The following is a 25,475-nucleotide window of genomic DNA, read 5'->3' on the forward strand; positions in this document are numbered from 1 at the left end:
TTGCACAAAGTTTTTAATAACACAGAAAAGCAAGAAAAAAACACAGAAAATGCAAAATAAAATTTACAGAATAATAAATAACAATGACAGATTTTGTTCATTCATAATAAACTATTGAGTTGAATAACATTTCACATTGATTCCTGTCTCTCTGATCAACAATCTTTTTTATATAATTGTATTATTACATCAATATAGAAGACTTAACCTGACAGTAACTTACATTTGTGTACAGGTAAACAGGCAGTTTATAGCTAACAGATACTTTATTGTCAATGTAAGTGATTATTGATGTTTTACTTTTTTTCAAATACAACAAAATTTATGTGTCTACTGCTTTGAAGGTCTAAGTCAGAACTGCTCTCCGTAAAGTATGTTAAACAGGCTGAATTAACTCTGGTCTGTTTTGGCAAGCCTCAGCAGTTGTGCTTTGAAAAATTAAAAACCTTTATTATTTTAAATGATGATTATTGGCACCAGGTACCAGTAGAAGAAGCAAAATATTGAACTTCTCTGCTTTTGGCTGTAGTTTTATGCTTATTTTCCCTCAAAGCCAGCAAAAACGATGATTTGTTTTAATGGTCATCTGGCCTGAATATACAGAGCAAATGTCAAGTTAACAAAATATACTGACATTTACTGCATTGTGTACTCAATATGCTTTTATAGCACAAAACATAAACATATTGAGATTTGGGTAGAATAATATGAAAATCTCTATTAAATTTCTTTTGTTATATAAAATCTTGTACTTTTTCTTATCTGAGATTCTGGGCCGCACTAAAAACTATAGTTAGTGTGGTCTGGTTTAGCTTTTCTACATGATCACCATGTGCGCTCCACAGTCTACGTTATGTGATATATGTTTGTTTGACTGTTACAAACTATTGAATTTGTTTTTGATTCTGCATTAAATTAAATAGATCAGGGGTCACCAACTCCAGTCCTGGAAGACCACCATGGCTGCATGTTTTCATTCTAACCGTTATTTTTATGAGTGACCTGTTTTTGCTGCTAATTAACTTCTTTTGAACTAATTTTAATTGACTTGTTCTTGAAGACTCAGACCCCTTAATTGTTTCTTTTTCTTTAATTAGCAGCCAAACAATAATGAGACAGAAAAAAGACCAAAACAACTGGTGCCCATCATACAGTATCTGAAAATAAAGAACAATGAAGGTCTTAGGAACGTCGATATGCTATTACACAACGAGAGCAGCAGCAAGCCATGGAATTAAAGAACAGGTTTAATTAATGAAAAGAATCAACCGATTGGAGTCTGAGACACTGACTTAGTTGGTCATCTGTTGGCTCACTCACTTCACATTTCATTTCTGTTTGGGTGCCATTTAAGGAAAGAAATGAAGCAATTCAGGGGAACAATTTTTAAAAACACAAGTCCATTAAAATGAATTCAGAAGGAATTAATTACCAGCACAAACATGACACTCATTTAAAAAAAAAGGGTTAGAATGAAAACCTGCAGCCACGGTAGTCCTCGAGAACCGGACTTGTCGACCCCTGAAATAGATCATACCTCAGTTAAATTTTAAATACAGCAGATCCCAAGTTAATATTCTATCGTGATTGTTATGGCATTGAAAAAGGGTATATAGGTTACATATTTAATAGTTGAGTACTTTTTTATAAGAGGTGAAATCTTCAGTGAGAAGTGTGACTGACATTTTTTATGAAATGCATATCCAATTCTTCTTCCCATCACTTATTTGCCCTTAGGAGTGTGGCCATGAATCCTTTACCGTGATTCCTGAAGCATTGACCATTGAGCATAGATTTTGGCACTGAAATAGCAAAATAACGTTGTAATGGATTTCTCTTTTTTCAGGTTTAACTTTGCAGGCAAGACTATAATCAGAAAGGTCACATTTTCCGAGAATAAGGAAAGTTACTACTCAGGTGTGTAGGCAACTTTATTTTTTTCTTCTGTGTGCTGTTTTCTGCTAAGAATTTATTGCAATGCACATCACTTATGTTTAAAATGACATTTCTGATTCTTTGGAGAAATTGCACACTACTTCAAATATGATGAAATTTAATGATAATACTGTGAGTATCCTCTGAACTCTGTGACTGAGTTTGCTGTCTGATGGCTCAGCTGCACACATATGCTATATATTATGCATTTATGTTATTTAAATAAAACAAGTACTGTACAAAATGACAAAAGGTTAAAAGATACTGTTCTCAGGGGCTAGCATCCAGCAGCCCCCACTGACACTCTAGTTACTATAGATACGCAGGCCTCCTGAGAGCAACATTGTAACCAGGCTTGAAGACAGCAGCCTCACACGGATTGTACAGGAGGCAGACATGGAGGCAAGGGAATTTATTACAGTAAAAAAATAAAAGATTTGACTACGTTTCTCAGAGGAGAACATGTTAAGCTAAATATAAATCATATATATGTATATATATGCTATTAAGACACTGCTCTGCATTTTATTTCAAATAAAACTCAAATCATTATAAATATTAACATCGGCACTAGAATGCAATCTTAGACACTCACACTAGATCATACAAACAGAGATTATCAATAGGTGGAACATCCATTGGGCTCACATGGCTCTGTAGTTGATCTGGCCAGCTTATTATCTGGGACTTTTCAAGTATCATTGGCGCTGAAAACTCTCCTGTGGCCCACCATCTGAACTTTGATATCAATAACGTAATAACATACTGGTTTGGACAAATGAAGTTTATCGCAGTAATGATGGACTGCATTGTAACTTAAACACTACTTGCACCTTAAGGTCTTTGTTGATCAGTTTTCCAAGTCTTTAGAAATGTACAAGGTGAAAGGCCCCCATTATCTCTCACTTGGCTCACTCAAATGTTTCATAGTGTCGAGTCTGTCTTACACGAGGCACCATATCCAAAAGCAGCCTGCAGCAAAAAAGAACAAACATCATTACATCTGACAATCTAATACTTTTATTAAACATACTATTAATAAGCATGCAGCATTTACAAAATTAGAAGAAGCTTCCTGTACTTTACAGCTAGCAACAAACAACCTACAACCTTAGAATTGTTCAGTAGACCAACATGTAGCCAAGTGCAAAATTTGTAAATCGTAACGGAACATGGAGTATACACTCCCATCCCATGGCAATTCTAAAATAGGCCCGCAGCAAGCAAGAAGGGCCTCTGGGAGGCTGGGCATCCCCACCACAGCTGATTCAGAACTTCCATGCACTGCTGCCAAGCAAGTCTCCATCATCCCATCTTTGGTAAAGTAAAAGCAAGCTTTAAAAATGTAAAATTACCAAAAAGTAAAAGGTTATACTTTAGGAAGTGTTGTACAATATGCCTAGAGATGCTGTTGGTTTTATTTGTAGGCTAACATTAAGAAAAAATGAAAGGGACAAAACTACATGTAGATCAGAATTACTGCAAAATGAAATACAATCAGATGGCCTTTCTTGATAAATATCATGACATATGCATTTTCACCTTGTGATTATTAAAATATCCATGTCTGATGAGTGAGGCAAAAACAACTTTTGTAAATTAATTTAAAATCCTTCAAATTATATTCTATAGAATGTCTTAAAAAGTAGCCTTCAACTCTCTTTAAGGTTTGCCACCTGGGATTTTATTGCATTAGACCAGGAAATTACACTTCATGACGCAGTTCCATGTTCTTCACAGAAAACAGCATTTTTCTCCCTAGGTCAATTAGACAGGTATCTTTTTCACTTAAAGTCTCTACTAAATTGGTCCATCATGATTGAACAGCATTGTTCATTTCTTCTTCCAAAATTGCTCCTGCTATGTCCAGTTGGTTAGAGAACTGGAGAGGACAGCACTTTTGAAATCTTGCCACTTATTTTTGATAGGATTAACATGAAGACTGACTTGGCCTCTCTGTTATTAGTTCATCATTTTAAGCCACAACACTTTAATTTGCAGCAAAACTAACTCACTTTTCACATTTTGCTAAAACCAAAATTAGTAACACTGACAAAAAAGAAAGATGTTTTCCTGCCTTGAAGCTTTCAGTATCTAAATAGACTTATTTCCTGTCACGTGTAGGTTGTGATAGTATTCTGGCAGTATGATACCCACTTTGCCAGTTATTATGACATTCTGGGCACTTTTGAGCTAGAGACAATATTTACTGATGGGACTATATTAATAGGATATTTGAAATCTGGGGTTTACGTATAAACATTGATTTTGCTAGATCATTGCTTCACAAACTCGGTCCTGGGGACCCCCTGTGACTGCAGGTTTTTGTTCCAATGCAGCCCTCGCCGAAAGTTTTGTACATTACATATTTGTAGTTAATTTAGACCACTGATCTGTTTTCACTTTGTTCTAAAAAGAGTGTTTTTCTGTTGATCAGTGTTATTTACATTTAGTTATTTGCCTGATGTCTTTAGGAAGGCAATTTAAAACATTTATGGTACAATTGGTTACATTTCTTTTTGGTTTTCCAATTGGAGCACAGGCTCATCAGGTGACTTGCTTATGGTCACACAGTGTCAGTGGGGGGATTTGAACCCACAACTTTTGAAGTCCAAAGCCTTAACCACTACACCACACTTCCAAATTCAATCCACTATGAGTCAACATTGTATAACAATAAAATATGACATTTTTCCAAGAGTTGAATAGTTTTTATAGGCACTGTAAAGGTCCTTGACAGCCAGTCCAGGCTGAGGTTTAGCCAATGGCAAAAAGCCAACAGAAGTGCTGCTTCGTCCCACCATTGCTATTATACAAATACAGTGGTGTGAAAAACTATTTGCCCCCTTCCTGATTTCTTATTCTTTTGCATGTTTGTCACACAAAATGTTTCTGATCATCAAACACATTTAACCATTAGTCAAATATAACACAAGTAAACACAAAATGCAGTTTTTAAATGATGGTTTTATTATTTAGGGAGAAAAAATCCAAACCTACATGGCCCTGTGTGAAAAAGTAATTGCCCCCTTGTTATAAAATCACCTAACTGTGGTGTATCACACCTGAGTTCAATTTCCATAGCCACCCCCAGGCCTGATTACTGCCACACCTGTTTCAATCAAGAAATCACTTAAATAGGAGCTGCCTGACACAGAGAAGTAGACCAAAAGCACCTCAAAAGCTAGACATCATGCCAAGATCCAAAGAAATTCAGGAACAAATGAGAACAGAAGTAATTGAGATCTATCAGTCTGGTAAAGGTTATAAAGCCACTTCTAAAGCTTTGGGACTCCAGCGAACCACAGTGAGAGCCATTATCCACAAATGGCCAAAACATGGAACAGTGGTGAACCTTCCCAGGAGTGGCCGGCCGACCAAAATTACCCCAAGAGCGCAGAGACGACTCATCCGAGAGGTCACAAAAGACCCCAGGACAACGTCTAAAGAACTGCAGGCCTCACTTGCCTCAATTAAGGTCAGTGTTCACGACTCCACCATAAGAAAGAGACTGGGCAAAATGGCCTGCATGGCAGATTTCCAAGACGCAAACCACTGTTAAGCAAAAAGAACATTAGGGCTCGTCTCAATTTTGCTAAGAAACATCTCAATGATTGCCAAGACTTTTGGGAAAATACTTTGTGGACTGATGAGACAAAAGTTGAACTTTTTGGAAGGCAAATGTCCCGTTACATCTGGCGTAAAAGGAACACAGCATTTCAGAAAAAGAACATCATACCAACAGTAAAATATGTTGGTGGTAGTGTGATGGTCTGGGGTTGTTTTGCTGCTTCAGGACCTGGAAGGCTTGCTGTGATAGATGGAACCATGAATTCTACTGTCTACCAAAAAATCCTGAAGGAGAATGTCCGGCCATCTGTTCGTCAACTCAAGCTGAAGCGATCTTGGGTGCTGCAACAGGACAATGACCCAAAACACACCAGCAAATCCACCTCTGAATGGCTGAAGAAAAACAAAATGAAGACTTTGGAGTGGCCTAGTCAAAGTCCTGACCTGAATCCAATTGAGATGCTATGGCATGACCTTAAAAAGGCGGTTCATGTTAGAAAACCCTCAAATAAAGCTGAATTACAACAATTCTGCAAAGATGAGTGGACCAAAATTCCTCCAGAGCGCTGTAAAAGACTCATTGCAAGTTATCACAAACGCTTGATTGCAGTTATTGCTGCTAAGGGTGTCCCAACCAGTTATTAGGTTCAGGGGGCAATTACTTTTTCACACAGGGCCATGTAGGTTTGGATTTTTTCTCCCTAAATAATAAAACCATCATTTAAAAACTGCATTTTGTGTTTACTTGTGTTATATTTGACTAATGGTTAAATGTGTTTGATGATCAGAAACATTTTGTGCGACAAACATGCAAAAGAATAAGAAATCAGGAAGGGGGCAAATAGTTTTTCACACCACTGTATGTCTAATATGTCATTTTTTTAATTGCTTTCTCTATGGAATCTGCGCAAAACGCCATGAACTCACTTGATACCATATGAAAGAATGATAAGTCCGATAAGAACTCCTGTAGTCCCATCCAGGTACCAGACCTTCGGGTTATGCTTGAAGACCTCTGCGCTGATTAATATGGAGAAACCCATTATTCCACCAACAAGAGAATTGAAACCTGTGGAACAGAAGACAAAACAAAATCATTCAATGCCTCATTAGACAATTCCTCCAGGATCGGTCCATCTTTTAGGAATTTCAGTATGCAGTTGGTTAAGGATCACTAATTAGGTCTAAGCCTTTAGCCTCTACAGCGTTTGTAAAGAAATGTGTTGGCTCTTTATGATTGTAATTTATTGACAAAGACATACTGTAGAAGCAATCGTTTTCCCTAAGCAGGTCATTGACAACAGAAACACTGGACCAGAGGTGAGGTAAAATCAGTTTGAGCTTCCAATGATTACTGTCCAGTTTATATATTAATATGTATTTACTCAGTGGCTACTTTATTAGGTATAGATGATCCCTCATGCAAGTAGCCCAGTCTTCCAAACTCAAAACACAGCAGGCAAACATGGTCAAGATGTTTAGAAGATTTGTAATTTAAGCAACTTTAACTGGAGTAACATTGTTGGTAGCAGATGTGGAGGTTCCATTATCTCAGAAGCAGCTTCACTGTTGGAATTTTCATGAATTGGTCTCCTTAAGGTTTACAGAGAATTGCGTGATAAACAAAAGAATATCCAGGGAATAGATGATGTGTGAGTGAAGAAAATGCCTAGTTAATGAGAGAGGTCAGAGGAGGATGAATGCAAATACGCAAATACCATCAACTGTGGTGTGTACAGAAGAACAGCTATGAACTGAGCCTTTGAAAGAGATGGTGTAAAGAAAAGACCACGTTCGGTTGGTCATCAAAGAAAAGGAAGACAAGGCCAGTCTGGGCATCCAATCACCAAAACCGGACAAGTGAAGATAGGAAAAATGTCACCTGGTCTGATGAACCTGAATTCTGCTTTTAGGTCAGTAGAGTCAGAGTTTGGCATAAACAGCAGGAATCCTTGGATTTAGTACCAGTGGTCCTGTACGGAGTAAAAAGAGCAGCTCTGGCTGAGGTCTTTAAAAATTCTGTTTGCCCTTTTAAGGCAGAAGGGAGTGTTGTAATGTCCTGAACAGAAAGCAGCTGGATGCTAGTAATACTGTGTGCCATTTTCACCACCCTCTGCACCCTTTTCTCTTTAAGGGGGGGTGGGTCACCTATGGTGAAACAAACCTGACAGAGGATGTTCGGCTCACACATTTTTGTGGTACCAGCAAAATTAAAATCACACTGGATCATCACCAGTCAGATCATACTCTAGACGTCTACACCTTTTATTTGTTTTAGTCACAGCAAAGGCTAACATGTAAACCTCATTATAGAGCACACGCCTTCTAACCTATCAGCCTACGTAGGTGGACAGTGAAAAAAATTAGTTGAAAATCCACAAATGATAAAAAGATATGCACAGTTATACACTTAAACCTAAATGCTTGATTAGGAGCACACACTGATACAGTGCATTGCCGCACCCACCACACAACAAACCATCTCAGGATCCCAGATTAGGACCAGAGTGCAGCTGTGCAACGGGTGATACCTCAGCACCACATTAGTTCAGATGGAATGGAACAGTGTGAGGTTTTTTTATGGTGGCTGGAGTGCCAATTCTGCCACCAAACCCCAAGTTTATACGTCATACCCAGGACGGAATACTTGGAGCCCTAATAATGAATGAACAGCAGCAACAAAACAGTCAACATAAATACCCAAGGAAAAATGTGAATGGTAACTTGAAAAAAAGTATTAAAGTTCTGACGTCAGTTCCCCCCCAACAATGTATGCTAACTCCATACAACATACATTGGAGGTGCCACTAGCCGAACGCTGATCTCCTGTCGTATGTGGACTCCACTGGTGAACAGGCTGATATTCCGAGGTGGAGAGCAACTCTGTGACCAGACAAAGCCCTAGGCGTCAGGGTCCAATCAAACCCCACTGGTCAGAAGGGTCTGACCACAGGCAACATCCGCTATTACCAATGTCAGCTTATGTCAGTCACGACACACCTGGTCATGTCACATGCAACATAATGTTACAAGTCCTTCTGCAGATTTGTACATTTACTTTTCAGAATTTTCCTACATATATTATATTTTAATGTTGTTTTGATGTAGTTTTTCAAGTCTTCCTTCATTTTGTGGATTGCTCTTGTGAATAGTGTTGTGCTGTTGATGGTGGTTGTGACGGTTCCTGGTATGTGACCCATGACATTGTGGCAGTCGTGTTATTTAAGATGGGAACACACAACCCTATGGTGATCAAGTTATGAATTATATTCTAAAACTATAGTTTAAAAATTATAAATTTTAGTTAGGGTTAGTTAATACACAGTTATGGTTAGAACTCTTGCTCTCATCTTTTGACTTTAAATTCCACCTCATTTTTTCAGTTTATTTTCTGCTTTAGACTTTTGATATATCCTACACCTTGTTTTTTGACCATCTTTTATCAAATTGTGTGCTGTCATCTCCTGCTCAGAAGCCTTTGATTCTTTTTTGTCCTTTCTAGGATTACCAAATCTGGTTATAACAATTATAATCAGAGAACTCGTATCAGTTGCGGTCATCTTACCAATTCAATTCAAGAAGAAAGATCAACATGAAGATGACTCAGGTGGAGAACTCTTGCTCTGCCCTAACCTTAACCATCTTTACACAATTGTGTCCTTACATGAGGCATAGTGTACTAATGTTTTATGAGAACATCACACAAGGTGGTCTTGGAATTGGCCCATTGTGAATGATGTCTAGTCCTTGTCATGATTGATTTCCTGACTTTCCGACTGCAGTTACACTCTGTTGCCACAGTTAGATGTCCAATCAGAGGGTGACACTAACAAAACAAATACTCACAGAAGTAACAATAATATCACAATTAGACACTTCTACACAGACACAGAAAACCTGACATGTGGCATTGCCCTCAAGAGCAGAGCAGAAGAAAAAATGCAGTGAGATGCGCCGAGGAGCACATGACTCCTGCTGCCATGGTAAGCCCCAGAAACAGACCACCAAATCACTAGTTATCTCTTTCTCAGTCACGCTTTCATTTTATATAGTGCCTTCCACATCACTCTTTACAAAGTAAAACACAAGATACCTATGCATTGCACTGAGTATCAGATATCTGGGCCAGTGGTGTGAACTTGATTTATTATTGACACACGTTAACCCTCAGAGCAACTCGGATTACCAAAAACAAAGAAGCCCCTATAGCAGGCTGTGGCAGAGAGCCAAAAAAACGGAAGAAGCGCCCACTGAGAGACACAGCTTCAGGTTTAATCAGATGTTTCGTCAATTTAAATATTAGTGTTTGATCTACTGCTTTTGCATTATGTAAAAGGGAGCGTTAAGGCGATTACAGGAACTTCTTATTCACACATAATTTGATTATGGCCTGTTTGGAGCTGAGCCTCATGCAACACAAAAAGCTTCAATTTGCATAACTGTTCAAATTAACAATGCAAACAAATGCTGTGATTACTCATTTTAGAAATCCCCTGTCAACAAATGTTACTTAGTCATAAGGTAATAGAGCGGTCCAGACCTACCAAGAGTGTTTGCTGTCTTCTTATTTCAGCAGGCCGGCTCATGCTGGCCCATTCATGAATATCAATGGTCACTCTAACATGGACCTGAAATGTTTACAGACTTCTTACATCTGCCCGTCTGTTTGTTGACATCTGTTTTTCCAGTACAGGTGACCCTGGTCTTTGTAGGTAGGAACCAACCCTGGATGGGACACCAGACTTTTGGAAGGCTTACTGTGCCAGAAGCCCACAAAAACAGGAGATAAAGCAAACTGAACACAACCAGGAATCGGGCCTATGAGCACTCTGTGGCCTTCTGCGCAGCAACTGTGCAAGACTTGGGTGAGTAAGGTGTCACCCTTTTTAAAGTGTTAAGATATTTGTGTGTGCCTATATATTTTTGTCTGTAAAGAAAGCAAAATGGATCGGGCCCCTAATTCTAACTCGCCACCCGCCCACACATTAATCTGTATGAGCGAGACGGTTCTGAAAATAGCAGAGAGCTTTTGGAGCCAAGAGACAGGCATCTCCATGGCAACAGGACAGATCAACAATCTCAGGAGAGACGGTCAACGCAGCAGCTGTGCCGCAACTGACACTCTGTCCACTAGCACCTTATCAGGCCTCGAAAGAAGGTGATGACAGGCCATCAGAAAACGTGCTCTCTGCCTCTGCCTCACATTCATCTGCTCACTGCATGGCGTCAAGATGGTAAAGTGCCTGGTTGCGGTGGTGAGTTGGAGAAAAATTCTCTTGAGCTTGGACAAAAAGGAAGTCCAGACTTTTTGTGTGACTTTCTTTCTTCATGAAATCTTAAAAGTGTCACTTTAGGAAAATAAAATTGTGGTATAAGGGTTGGCCCTTCCATTTCAGTTTATCTTAATTTATAATTCAGGGTCTAAGTCCAAACATCTGCACTCACACACACACACACGGGGCAGGCATAGAGCTGATAGCCTTTGGAACTTGGGAGGAAGTCCACAACATCCTGAGGCAAAGCTGAGCAGACACAGGAAGAACATGTGATTTAAAGCCAGTCTTCTGTATCTCTGACCACTGTGGCCCTGCTTTGGAAAATATGAGGTCCAAAAATATGGAAGCATTAGTTAAACTTGAATTTACCCCATTTTTATTGTATGATGGAAACTTCAAGCAAGATGTTGATAGATAGTCTACTCTCCATCTTACTTTAATGACAAAAGTAAATACTGTTGACATATAAATCCACTTTTAGAGGACCCTATACTGTATATATCAACAAACTCTTCTCTGAGAATTTAGACTCAATTGTGACATAATTTTTCTGGAATTCAAAATGTCCATTCATCAAAAAGATGACTCTTCAAAAATCTCAAACAGAAGGCAGCATGGCACTACCTAACTTTTACTTCTATTACTAGGCTGCAAATATTTGTATGAAAAAATGTTTGGTAAAAGACAGAGGTCCTAACCCTTACCCTAATGCACAAAGCCTCATCTGCTTGGCTTGCAATGGAAAAGAAATTATGTTCTAGATCTTCCAAGTAATGCTAGTCACCCTCAATCCTGAGGGTCTCCATTTACTAAACATATAAAACCAATGTAGAATACATTTTAAGGTAGAGAAGATCTTAGCTGCTGCCCCAATACATGATACTCTCTTATTCTAGCCATCTGTAACTAACACCGTTTTCAATCTATGAAGGACGCTCAGGATTGTCACATTTAGAGATCTCAATGATGATACATACATATTTGCATTTTTGAACAATTAAGCTCCAAGTTTAATCTTGTATCTACCAACTTTTATCTTCTAGAGCTGAAGGTCTTCTGGTCAGAGAAATGCTCCCAGTTCACCCTCACAATTTGCTTGGTCCTTCCAGGTCTGTCCAGGCACCTCCACCATCTAACCTAACTCGCCACTAGGTGGTGACCAGTTGACAACTCTGCCCCTCTCTTCACCGAAGTGTCCAGAAGGTGCTCTGGTACCAAGTAATCTCATGAGCTACCTTATGTTCGAGCATGGTGTTTGTTATACATAAACCATGCTGAACACAGAAGTCCAACAACAAAACACCATTCAAGTTAAGATCAGGCAGGCCATTCTTCCTAGTCATGCCTCTTCAGTTATCTCCATCGTTATCCACATGGGCGTTGAAGTTAACCAGCAGAACTATGGACAGCTGGGACTCTTTCCAATATCTCCTCCAAGCACTTCAAGTAGGTGTTGTACTCAGAGCCGCCATTTGCTGCAAAAACACATGCACCAATCAGAGTCCTCCCCTGCGTGATGTTCAGACACACACATGCAGCCCTCACATTCTATACGACAAACTCCAACATGGCATTGGCCAGGCAGGGGCTCAATGTGAAGCCCAATCCTACCCAACACTGTTCCCCTTGGGCAACTCCAGAGTAAAGGAGAGTCCACCCACTTTCAAGAGGTTTAGTTCCAAAACCAAGTGAGTGGGTGGATGTGTGCCCAATATCTAGTTGGTAGCATTACACCTCACCCACCAACTCCTTCCCTCCAAGAGAGGTGACATTCCACGTCCCAAGAGTCAGTTTGTGCATCTGGGCTCTAGTTTAGCAAGACCTTTGTCTTCAGTGGTCACAGGAGGTGGTGGGCCCACTAAGATGCATCGCATGTTGTGATTTCAAGCTGTATCCTACCTGGCATTATCCACTATGACACAGCCAGGTAGGGGTGCAGTTCAGTGCTCTTGGGACTGTGCCACTGCTTTTTGTAGATGTTGTGGTCTTGTTGGCTTCATAGAGATGTGAACTCCAACACACAGTGGGACTGTTTCTGACAGAGTGTGAAGAGGCCAAGTAGGAAAAAGCTGGACTGTCCTCTTCAAGTGGAAAATGAGCTACTGCCTCAAGTGGAGGATTTTAAATACCTCGGGATCTTGTTCAGGCATCATGGAAAAGGGGAAGGTAAGATTGACAGCTGGATTGGGGTGGAAAGTGCAGTTATATGGTCAATATGCCATTCTGTAGTTGTGAAAAAGGAGCTGTGCCAGAGGACAAAGTTCTTGGTTTATCAGTCCATCTACATTCCTACCCTAACCTATGAGCTTTAGGTAATGATAGAAAGGACAAGACTGCAGGTACAAGAGGCCAAATGGAGCTTTCTCCGCAGGGTGGCTGGGCTTTCCCTTAGAGATAGGGTGGTAAGCACATGCAATTGGAAAAGGCTTGGAGCCTCCACATTGAGATGAGCCAGTTGAGGGTGTTTGGACATCTGATACGTATGCCTCCCTTCTGTGGTTTTATGGGCACAACCACCCGGGGAAGACCCAGGGCTTGCTAGGAAGAATTAAATCCTTTAAATTGGCCTGGGAACACATTGGGATCCCACAATATGAGTTAGCAAGTGTGAAAGGGATGTGTGGGCCTCACGACTTGTTCTCAGCTGTGGAAAATAAATGAATGAATGAACTAAACCTGACAATAAATGGTGTCTGATCTGAAGTAAACACCCTAACCTCCTCCTCATACTGGATAAGAAACAGAAATTTGTTATAAAAGGCATGCAGCTCAGAAGAAAGGCCAAGGTGCAACTGAACACGTTCGGTTAATAAAATAGTCTATGCAGTCGTCTAGCAGCATTGATGTGGAATAAACTACCACAACCCTGTCCTGTCCTTTAGGCTGTCCTTATCCCCATTATGGATTAAACAAACAAAGCTTTATTCTGAAATAGTGTCATTTTTTTATATGGATATTTAATTTAAAAAATCAACCCCACACTAAATTTACAACTCTTACCATTCACTAATTTCTTCATTCTTTGCTGAAAGTCAATCCAGTGTGGGGATGCAGGTGGACAGCAGTATGAGGTGTAAGTAAAGGTCAGCCCCAGAGTTAATGTCATTGCATAAATGTTATGAGTGCTCCAGGATACTTCGTAGCCCTGCTGTAATTCCAAGTACATAAAAAAAATGATGCTCTCTGTGGATGCAAGCATCTACTCTTGTCACAAGGAAGCTACTGCCCATCCAACTGACTTCCATTGTTAGGCCACTAATCCAGGTCAGGATTAAAGTCTATGATGGGCACAATTGCACACACAGCCTTACACACTCTTGATGGGTCAGCTGCCTTTCAAACTAACTGCATGTGCTTGGAGTGAGTGGTGAAGGTGAACACTAAGAAAAGAACGCAAATGGCCGACAGCCAATCTGATGTTGGTGATCCAACGAGCGCCTATCTCTCTTATCACACCGATAAGACTAGGCCAGTGTGTACAGGCTGAGCATCCGAGCTTGGCAGATGTGTGAAAATGCACAAGTCTTAAATCCAGGGTAGAATAAAAATAATCAAAGCTATTGGCAACGAATATTTAATTTAATTTAATTCAAGTTAAATTTAATGGGTGTGAAAACCACACAACACTATAACATTGACCAGAAAAGTGCCGTGTTTAGTGAACTGAAATTTGCAAGGCTATTTTTCTTATAAGAAACAGTTGAAAACATTGTTCAGTTGATCTAAGTGTTGCTAATGTTCCTTTTAATACAACTGTTTAACCAAATATATTAATTAACCTAAATCTGAAAAATAAACAAGCTACTTGATGAAAATTGAAGCGAATTTTCTTGCCTTGCTTCCTGACGTAGACTTAATGGTGGCGTGGTGAGCACGCTTATTAGGATTTGATGCTTCATCACTGGCTACTGTAAATCGAGCAGCACTCAGCCAGCATGGGTGGCCTCAGTTAATTTGTTTTGCTTAACTATTTTATTTTATGGGCGGCACGGTGGCACAGTGGTAAGGCAAGGAGACCTGGGTTCGCTTCCCGGGTCCTCCCTGCATGGAGTTTGCATGTTCTTCCCGTGTCTGCGTGGGTTTCTTTTGGGTGCTCTGGTTTCCTCCCACAGTCCAAAGACATGCAGGTTATGTGCATTGGTGATCCTAAATTGGCCCGAGTGTGTGCCCTGCAGTGGGCTGGCACCCTGCCCAGGGTTTGTTTCCTGCCTTGCGCCCTGTGTTGGCTGGGATTGGCTCCAGCAGACCTCCGTGACCCTGTAGTTAGGATATAGCGGGTTGGATAATGGATGGATTTTATTTTACTGTATTGTACTGTAAACTCATCCCAACATTGAGAATTTTTGTTATATTCATGAAACTGAGTTTGTACATACAGTATGTTCTCCTTTGAGGCAATTCTATGATTTTTATGGTATCAGTGAGATTCTGTTGCAGATGCCAGACTTCCATGACATAAACCGGTCATAAAATTGGACAGATCTGCCATTTATTTGTATGCACGAGATGATTAAAAAACACACACAGTATATTGATGAATGGGTTGTATTATACAGGGCTATTTAAAATGAACGAGCGGATTTCAAAAATGTATTTCAAACAAACTGTATAAGACAGAAACACATTCCGCACAAAAAAGTTTGAACTTTAATAGTCCGCCCAAAATTATCAGTGAATGCCACCGAATGCTGACTTCATTTTCATACAAGATGGTGCCCCGTCTCATTTCCACTTGGAGGTCTGGTGTTACCTGAATGACACCATTCCAGGGCGACGGATTGGAGGAGATGGACAACAAGATCTTGCTCATCGGCTATGGCCTCCCAAGTCTCCAGACCTTACCCCCTGAGATTTTCATCTATGGGGGTACATTAAAGAAAGAGTGTTTGTTTCACCTATGCCTGCTAATCTTCTGCGACATGGAATTGAGGAAGCAGTGAATTCAGTAACTAGGGACCAGTTGACTCGTGTGTGGCAAGAAATGGTGTACCTTTTTGATGTTTGTCGCGCTACACATGGTGCTTAGGTTGAGTGCATGAAGCCTCAAGGACCGTAGGACCAAACTGTGAACTTGATGTGCAGAATGTGGTTCTGTCTTATACAGTTTATTTGAAATACATTTTTGAAATCTGCTCTTTCATTTGGAATAGCCCAGTATTAATCTGATCAGTTGAAGTAATATAGCAAATTAAGATTTCATAAAATATTCCAGATCATGTACTACTTGGTGTGTGTCCGTCACAATATTGATATTTCAAAGAGCCGTGTGCAGAAGTGAATTGCTGACACACACACACACACACACGGCCTCCTCGAGGGGCCTGAGCTCTCATCTTGAACACCAAGTACACTATAGCACTGTAGTTTTCTTAAAATATGGCAATCTAAAAGTTGAAAGAATGTCATTTTTGTAGTCAACACCCCATTTGAGGTACTTATCTGTACTCATTTTTTTATTGTCTCTCAGAATTATTTACGTATTATCATTTATACACACATACATCTCCTTTCAGAATGTCTCTTTTACAAAGTACCCAAAATAAGACTTGTAATAAATGGATATACTACAGAAACAACTGCAAAGCTGTGCAAATGGCGCTAATAATATGGTAGAAGACATTTCCTATCCATCTCTACCATTAAAAACAGAAGCTTGTTAATTACGTAATTAAAATGTTCCCTTGATTTCCATAAACCCTCATAATTAACTAATTTCAGAGCAATAGGGTGGTCCACTTCAGGCAGTGGGTTCAACAAACTCCAGTGATTGAAAATGAAAGTCTGCATTACGTGTAATAAGCTTTGCTTTCTTCACTAAAAATCATCAAAATCATTCAATGGTAAAATAATTAGTGAATATTGGTGGCCCATGCAGTGTTGATTCCTGCCTCTTGTTGAATGAATACGGCAAACCAGGTGTGAAACCTCTGAAAGAAGTCACAAAAGCAGGCCAGGACCTCCATGGGCTCATTCAAATCAGCCAGTCCTCAACCTCTGGCTGCAGGCCCAAAAAAATGGGGATCTGGCTTTAAAGGTAAAAAATAAATAAATAAATGGCAAGAGAGTTTAAGATATTTAAAAAATATCTTACCAGGGAGAGAAACCATAACCACTCTGGCTGTAAAGACAGTCCTATCATAGAATTTTTGTAAATTAAAATGTGTATTATAAGAGGGAAAAAAATAATAAAAATGCTCCTGATGTGAAAAAAAATGCGAAGACAATCCAGAAATAATCGGAAGAAATGAAAAGCAATACTTTATCACAAAGACCCCTCGCCACACTCTGTGAAAGAACCTCTGCTATATCCTGTTGTCTAAGTAACTTATAAAGCCAGAGGGAGGAGCCAGCAGCAGTGACATCAGATAGACCCGCCTCTTGGGGGGTTCCACCCACAAAATATACAGAATGGCTGCCTATTTAAAGACATAGCACTTAATTAGCAAATAAAAAGCAAAATGCTTAGAAATAATAGAAAACCATGAAAAATAATCATTTAAAACTGACAGAAATTCAAATTAAACCGAGAATTAACATAAGCCAGGGAATGCACCCTACCAGCAACGTAACACATGATAGCTAAGACGGGCTCTGCCAACACCCTGAAAAGCCTGAAATGGACTAAGAGAGCTGCAGAATGAATAGGTGGGAAATACTGAAAGCGGGAACTTGGCAAAAAAACAGAAATTGCACCGTCCCTTCTCAAACCCACCAATAGCACAGAAGACCACTGCAGTTAAACAGTCCATTTGAAACACGTCCAGTTAGTCAGAGAAGCATCAAGTAATGAAGGATATAAAAATGATCAAAACTAAGAATAAATCAATTTTCTGCAAACAAATCAAACTAAACTTTTGCAATGAATGATAATTAAAAAGCCAATGAGTGAAATATTTTCAGATGTTTATATTTGTGTAAAATTAAAGATAAAGTTAAGAAATTTAAAGCTTGACAAGTTTTTCCTACAATTTGTATGTGCTATTAAATTTTATTTTTATTTTATTTAAATTTTGGGCGATGTCTTCACAATGCCATTGTGTGCACTGGTTTCTCTTGGTTGCCTCCATTTTTATTTTCATCAGCATTGCCATTTTGTTGCCTTGGACATGTTTATGTAATGTAAGAGGGCATTTAAAATGGAAAGAACTCGTGAACAAACTAAAACATCAAGAAAAGATTCAGGCTTTGACTTTTCTTTCTTTTTTTTTTGGTTTTATAATTAACATTTGGTGTTAATGTTTTATGTGCCAATCCTTTTGTTTTCTTCTACAGAAAGACCACTTTTAACGTCTGCCACTTGTTACCAAAACATGTCTGACAGAATACACAATACAACATTGCAAAGGTAGCAGATGCTCAAGAATCCCGGTCTCTCTGCGTCTCATCTGCCTCTTGGTGGCCATTCAAAGCAAGCACAGCTATTTCCAAGTAATAAATAAAAACACGGCCAGTAAGTCAGATTGTGCAGCAGGCCTGTGTTTGTAAGTTGGGCTGTGCAGTATGTCAAAGCCAGCATGAAGCTCAATTTCTTGTCTAGAATCGACTTGCTTGGTTTCCTCTAAAGAGACCGAATTATTTTTTCCCTCTTTAAGTTTCAATCATTGTTGGTTTTGCAGTTTTAATTGTAAAAGTAAACTAATGAGGATATTATTACAGGGACAGGCTGGAGAGCACTCACTCATTCACTAGGTCAGACCATCTGTGTGATCTTCTGGTAAAGGTGAAGATTGCAGGTGGAATATAACAAAGAGGGTGGACACCCAGCTACCTTTGGCTAGAATACGTTCTTGTCATGAAGTGACTGTTGATGTGTTCTTATGATCACTGCTATATTCTGCAAGGAGCGATTTACATACCATAGGTTCTGTGCTTTAGATCTTAATGATTGTACATCACAACCTTAATTCCAAATGTTATCTGTTGAGGTTTGTATTTCTTCTCCTTCCCTTTTCTGTTTACAGGTTTTGGTTTCCAACCAGCACTGAAGGTGACCTGAATGAAATAGAAGATCTCATTTTCAGGGTTGGTTCAAGTCACAGGCACCAGATGATGGAGATCATTGCCCCTCTTCACCCACTTGAGGTGAGTCCTCCTTCCATTATGGCATCGGCAGCTATGTGTTTTAACTGAAAAGTTATTTGTTTTTATTGGGTTTTCATATGTGGTCAGCACATCACAAAGTGAGCACATCTTCCGTGCCAATGACCTGTGCATGTTAAAACCTCAAGAGCCTTCAGCCAGTAGTTCATGGATCCATGTTGTGTTTCTGAAGTGATGTGGACACTTGCTTTGTTGGTTGGAGTGTTATTTGCTCATTTTATACCACACCATCTCTCCCAGAGGGGATTACAAAGCTGCAGTGAGGAGGAGTATTCCTGCATGTGTATTAGATAGGGGCTTATCTAAAATGTGCTCATAATGCTATATTCTGTTTTTGGATGACTCTTCAGATACTGCATTGTGTGCAGGTCCCCTCATCACTTCTCTCTGATAAGCACAACTGAATCTTTCTCTGCTGAAGTAGCAAAAGCGAAGGTTACATCTTCTTTTCAAAGTGCATACATTGGCTTATGCCACTGGTACTTCCAGCTATAAACATGACATCCATTGTAAGCTTTATTTTTATATGACCACAGTATACCAATGAGGGGTTTATATCAGATGGAAGATGAAGGAATTAATCACAAATTAGACTTTTAATGTCAAGTGGAGAAACAATACCCTGCCAGGAAGAGCAGTGGTGTTTTATAAAGCCCACCCAGGCTGAAGCTCTCTGTTGTGGGGACGTGTTTGCCCCTTGAGGCCATGACTTGTGTTACTGATGCGTTTTAGCCTTGATGTCCTGGAGACCTTTTTCTATTTTCCAAAAATAAATGGGAAAGCTGGATAGCTTTCATCAGAGTAAGATTGTTCATTGATCGGGCTTAACTGCAGTGTAATTACCTGACTGATGACCTGTCGTACAATGTAGCCTGACTTATTTGAGATTTCTTGTGTCCACAAGGCTTGTTCTGAAATACTTCACAGTTGTGGAGTTTAGTAATTCACTTAGTCATTAACAGCAGCTACTGAATCTGCCACACAATCATCTGTCTTGAATTTGTCAATGAGCAGCATAACCAACTAACCAGCTACATCACTTCTGCCATACTGCAGGTGATGATTCATTTATACAAAAGTTGGAGCAATCTGGAAAGGGGCAATCTGGAACATTGTTCTTCCTCTTGATTGTCTTTGGAAAAGCAGAAACCTCTCACAGGACAGCTTGGCACAGTTCTTCAGCTAGGTTACATCCATCCATCCATTAATTATCCAACCCACTATATCCTAACTGCAGGGTCACCGGGTCTGCTGGAGCCAATCCCAGCCAACACAGGGCGCAAGGCAGGAAACAAACCCAGGCAGGGCACCAGCCCACACAGCAATCACCATTTAGAATCGCCAATGCACTTACCCTGCATGTCTTTGGACTGACACAAGGAGAACACGCAAACTCAACGCAGGGAGAACTCAGGAAGCGAACCCGGGTCTCCTTACTGCGAGGCAGCAGCGCTACCACTGCGCCACCGTGCCATCCGGGTTACATCGCAATATATTGATATAGTAATAACCAAAATATAGCTAAATAACAAAGATGGGGATGAGAAGAACATAGATGGATACATTTTTTTAGGAAGGACAAAGAAAAAGTGGGAGTGGGTTTGCCATTATGTCAAAAAGAATTTAAATGCATGTCTTCTTCACTTGAACGATGAGCCCACCTTTGTGAGGACGTCTGGAGTCTTCTGGAAAGCATTAGGGAAAGGCAGTAATTTCAAAGTACATCAAAAGGCAAGTTTACAGGGGGATATTACAGTCATGGGGGACTTTATCTACACGAATATTAACTGGGGTTAACCTTGCAAATCATGGAGCACACGAGGAGTTAACAGCATGTTAAAGCACCAACACAGGGGCATACTGTCTAGATTTGGTATTTTGTAATAGCCAGGATAGAAGTGAGTGTGTACTGATGATTGACCCACTAGGGTCAAGTGACCATAATATAATATAATTCTCAGTTTTTTGGATGAGTGCTGATGCAAAGACAAAAACTTAAGTTTAACATTGGTAAGGAAAATTTTGAGTGGATGTGGCAAAGTCCATCCATCCATCCATTGTCTAACCCGCTGAATCCGAATAGGGTCACGGGGGTCTGCTGGAGCCAATCCCAGCCAACACAGGGCACAAGGCAGGAACCAATCCTGGGCAGGGTGCCAACTCACCGCAGGACACACACAAACACACACACTAGGGCCAATTTAGAATCACCAATCCACCTAACCTGCATGTCTTTGGATTGTGGGAGGAAACCGGAGCGCCCGGAGGAAACCCACGCAAACACGAGGAGAACATGCAAACTCCACGCAGGGAGGTCCCAGGAAGCGAACCCGGGTCTCCTAACTGTGAGGCAGCAGCGCTACCACTGCGCCACCGTGCCGCCTGTGGCAAAGTCCAAAGAGGATAAAAAGGGTTGAGCTTTTAAGTGTGGAGATAGCTGAGGAGCAGTGGAACAGGTTTAAAAACATGTTAAATATGCAGGATAGTTACATACCTAAATCTGGGATAGGTAGGAAATAAAAAAAACAAACTCTGCAATGTATCAATAAAGAGCTGAAAAAGAAGCTGCAAAGGAAAAAACAGCTGCGTAAGGCACATAAGGTGTATGAGAGCATGACAACGGCCATTAAGAAGGATATTAGGGAAGATAGAAGGCAGTTAGAGAGTAGGGTTGCCACCCGTCCTTTAAAATACGGAATCGTCCCGTATTTGAGAATGAAATTGCGCTTGGCCCCCAAGGGATGTGGCCCCCCGCTGCAGTATGCGTCCCTTATTTTTTTGTATTAAAAGTGGTAACCCTATTAGAGAGGAATATAGCAGATAAAGCAAAAGATGACCCAAAAAGATGCTTTCAGTATTTTAATAGGAAAAGAACAGTTAAGGAGGAGGTGAACTACTTTCTGCAATAGTAAAGGGGAATTCAAAAAGACAGACAGTGAAATAGCAGATGTTCTAAACTTGTGAAGACCTCAGAAAAATGCAAGTAAAGAAGTGGATAATCTGCCACTGGTAAAAGGGACTGCTAAGGAGGTACTGAGTGATTTTGAAATTATAGAGGGAGACGTTAAACAGGCTGAAATCAAACAATTCACAAAGAAATGATAATATTTGTCCTTGAGTTCTTAAGGAGGTTAGCAAGTACTGTACATCCATCCATTCATTATCTAACCCGCTATATCTAAACTACAGGGTCACGGGGGTCTGCTGGAGCCAATCCCAGCCAACACAAGCAGGAAACAAACTCCGGGCAGGGCGCCAGTCCACCGCAGGGCACACACACACACACACACACACACACACACACCAAGCACACACTAGGGACAATTTAGAATCGCCAATGCACCTAACCTGCATGTCTTTGGACTGTGGGAGAAAACTGGAGTACCCAGAGGAAACCCACGCAGACACGGGGAGAACATGCAAACTCCTCGCAGGGAGGACCCGGGTCACCTAACTGTGAGGCAGCAGCGCCAACGTGCCACCCCAGCAAGTACATACAGTATGTAAAGCCTTGACATATTTTTAGGAAGTCACTGCGCACTGGGGAAATTGAAAAGGACTGGAAAATATCAAATATTATCCTGTGATGTTAAAAGGGTGATTGGGCAAATCCAAGCAACTATAGGCCAGTAAGCTTAACAAGCATCACAGGAATTCTTAAGCATCAGATTGAGCAGCACATGATAAGGGAGGTCATGTTTTACTAACATGCTGGTATTCTATGAGTGTTGGTGTAAAAGTCAAAGTTATGCACAAGCTTTATAATGCACTGGTGAGGCCTCGCCTGGAGTATTGTGTTTAAGTTTGGCCTCCAGATTCTAAAAGAAAGATAGAGAAGGTCCAGAGGAGAACCATTAAGCCAATTTCAGAACTGCAGGGGATGAGCTACGAGGAATGATTAGAAGGGCTGAGCCTTTTCAGTTTATGCCCAAATAGATTAAAAGGTAACATGTTTGAAGTGTTTGAAATTATGATGGGAATTAGTACAGTGGATCAAGGTTGTTACTTGAACAGGAACACTTGACGCAATTTGAAACTTGTTAAGAGTATATTTCACACACATTGTAGGCAGGATTTTCTTCACACGGGGAGCTACAGACACATGGAGTAATTTATCAAGAAGTGAGGTAGACAGCAGGACTTCAGAGACCTTCAAAACTTGACTTCATGCTGTTTTGAAGGAATCTGTTGGATAGGAGCTTTGTTGGGGTGAATGGCCTGTTCTCCTCACAAGTTTTTTTAATGTTACTGACATCCAACTTCAGCACTACCAGTGAAAGCTTTACAGTGATGGTGCTCAACCACTGGGTCAGAGGATGGCAAGTTGCAATTGTTTATAATGTTAGTAAGTTGCATTGAGTGAAACTTGATTAATCAGGGGGGACAAGGGTCTTAACGATTGTCTGCAGTTCACCAAGGGGCATGGAGGGTCACAAAGATTTAATTGAGAAAAAGCAGGCAACAACAACAGAGGCCGAGGATCAGAGCTTTAGAATATCTGGATAATTAATAGGAAGTCAACTAAAAATATGCATGCATCATTTTGACCTTTAATTTGAAAGAATTAAAATGAGGTCATAATTTCAAGTTGGGTTTTTAGTAGATTTACACATTATAGACTCCCCTAAACTCCTAATGTGTGGAAGTGTGGGTCTCAATTTGTGGCGAGCATAAGTCGAGAACAGACTGAAGAACCCTCTGATTGCAGTCCTGAAATGCAGGAACCTCATTGATTTTGAACAAATGGGAATTTATATAGTATCCATCCATCCATTATCCAGCCCACTACAGTGATCCCTCGCTATATTGCGTTTCGACTTTTGCGGCTTCACTCCATCGCGGATTTTAAATGTAAGCATATCTAAATATATATATATCACGGATTTTTTGCTGGTTCGTGGATTTGTGCGGACAATGGGCCTTTTAATTTATGGCACATGCTTCCTCAGTTTGTTTGCCCAGTTGATTTCATACTAGGGACGCTATTGGCGGATGGCTGAGAAGCTACCCAATCAAAGCATGTATTACGTATTAAATAAAACTCCTCAATGATATACGATATGCTTCCCTCGCGGTGCTTCGCACACTTAAAAGCTCTAACAGCACGTATTGATTTTTGATTGTTTGCTTTTCTCTGTCTCTCTCACTCACTCTGACATTCTCTGCTCCTGATGGAGGGGGTGTGAGCAGAGGGACTGTTTGCACAGAGGCTGTTTGCTTAGAAGATACGGACACTCCTCTAAAAAATGCTGAAAGACTACCTTCACATTGATCCCTTCCTTGCGGCCGCTTTATCGCGGTGCTTCCACTTAAAAGCCCAACAGCCCTATTGATTTTTGATCGTTTGCTTTTCTCTCTGACATTCTCTACTCCTGACACGCACTCCTTTAAAGAGGAAGATATGTTTGCATTCTTTTAATTGTGAGACAGAACTGTCATCTCTGTCTTGTCATGGAGCACAGTTTAAACTTTTGACTAAAGGGTGTTATTTCATGTCTAGAGGGCTCTAATAATGTAAAAAAAACATATTTTGAAGGTCGTAAACAGGTTTTCAATGCTCTAACTGTGAAAATATTAGATTTATAAATAATCCTACTTCGTGGAAATTCATTTATCTGTCTGGAGCGGATTAACCGCGATAAACAAGGGTTTACTGTATAACTGTGCGGAGAATATTTAATAACAGTGTGGCAAAGTTTCTAAGAGCTTAAAATATATAAAAATAACCATACAAACACATGGTTTCTACTTCGCGGATTTTCACCTATCGCGGGGGGGTCTGGAACGCAATCCCCCCGATCGAAGAGGGATTACTGTATATCCAAACTACAGGGTCACGGGGGTCTGCTGGAGCCAATCCCAGCCAGCTCAGGGCACAAGACAGGAAACAAACCCCGGGCAGGGCGCCAGCCCACCGCAGTTATCTAGTATTATTTCTGTTTTTACTAGATATTGCAATAAAGTTCTCCGCTTGAAAAAACACTTTAGCTAAAAATATACTAAATTGAAGGGCTTACAAATCTGAAGCATTTTGATGATTTCAAATGTTTCTTGTGAGCCATCATTTTACTTTTACTATGGATAAAAGTTTTGCTTTCTATAGCACTTTGGCTTCCCTTTTTTCAGAAAAATGTTTCAAATAAAAGTATTTCTTTGAAACATTTATGGAATTCTTTACCATTTTGAAGTAATAAAACAAATTAACCAATCAACAGAGACAGAACAGAAATACCCACCCATGATTAAAAAAATATAGAACACAATTCTTTTTTAGCCTTTAACTTTTCATGCATTTACATTTTTCTCCACAATTTGTATGTTCTGCGATGGACTGGCACCCCCTCCAGGGTTTGCTCCTGCCCTAAACTAGCTGGGTTTGGCTCCATCCTTACCACAACCATGCTCAGGATTAAGCAGGTTACAAAATGACATGACACAAATTTGCACATTTACAGGTAGTTTTGGATCACACGTAAAATGAGTCACATGACAACGGAATTTACTGCAAAAAATCAGAATTTCACAAGCCGTGAAATCTGTGCCATCGATGCAGGAGGAAATGTGTTTACCCCCTGTCTTGGACTGCTTTCCTGG

The 25,475-nt window shown here is 40.2% G+C and overlaps 1 protein-coding gene across 1 annotated transcript in view; it reads right to left on the minus strand.

Moving 5' to 3' along the window:
- Nucleotides 1–1,100: 1,100 nt before the first annotated feature.
- The window catches only part of LOC120531682 (transmembrane protein 163-like), a 319,701-nt gene continuing 295,326 nt past the window's right edge, over nt 1,101–25,475 (minus strand). The window contains exons 7-8 of the mRNA XM_039757306.1: nt 6,433–6,574; nt 1,101–2,907 (exon numbers count right to left, since the gene is read on the minus strand). Of these exons, the coding sequence (XP_039613240.1) occupies nt 2,847–2,907; nt 6,433–6,574 (203 nt within the window). The 3' untranslated portion in view covers nt 1,101–2,846. The remainder of the gene's footprint in view (nt 2,908–6,432; nt 6,575–25,475) is intronic.

This window comes from Polypterus senegalus, chromosome 6, assembly GCF_016835505.1.
Source record: "Polypterus senegalus isolate Bchr_013 chromosome 6, ASM1683550v1, whole genome shotgun sequence".
Classification (NCBI taxonomy): Eukaryota; Metazoa; Chordata; class Cladistia; order Polypteriformes; family Polypteridae; genus Polypterus; species Polypterus senegalus.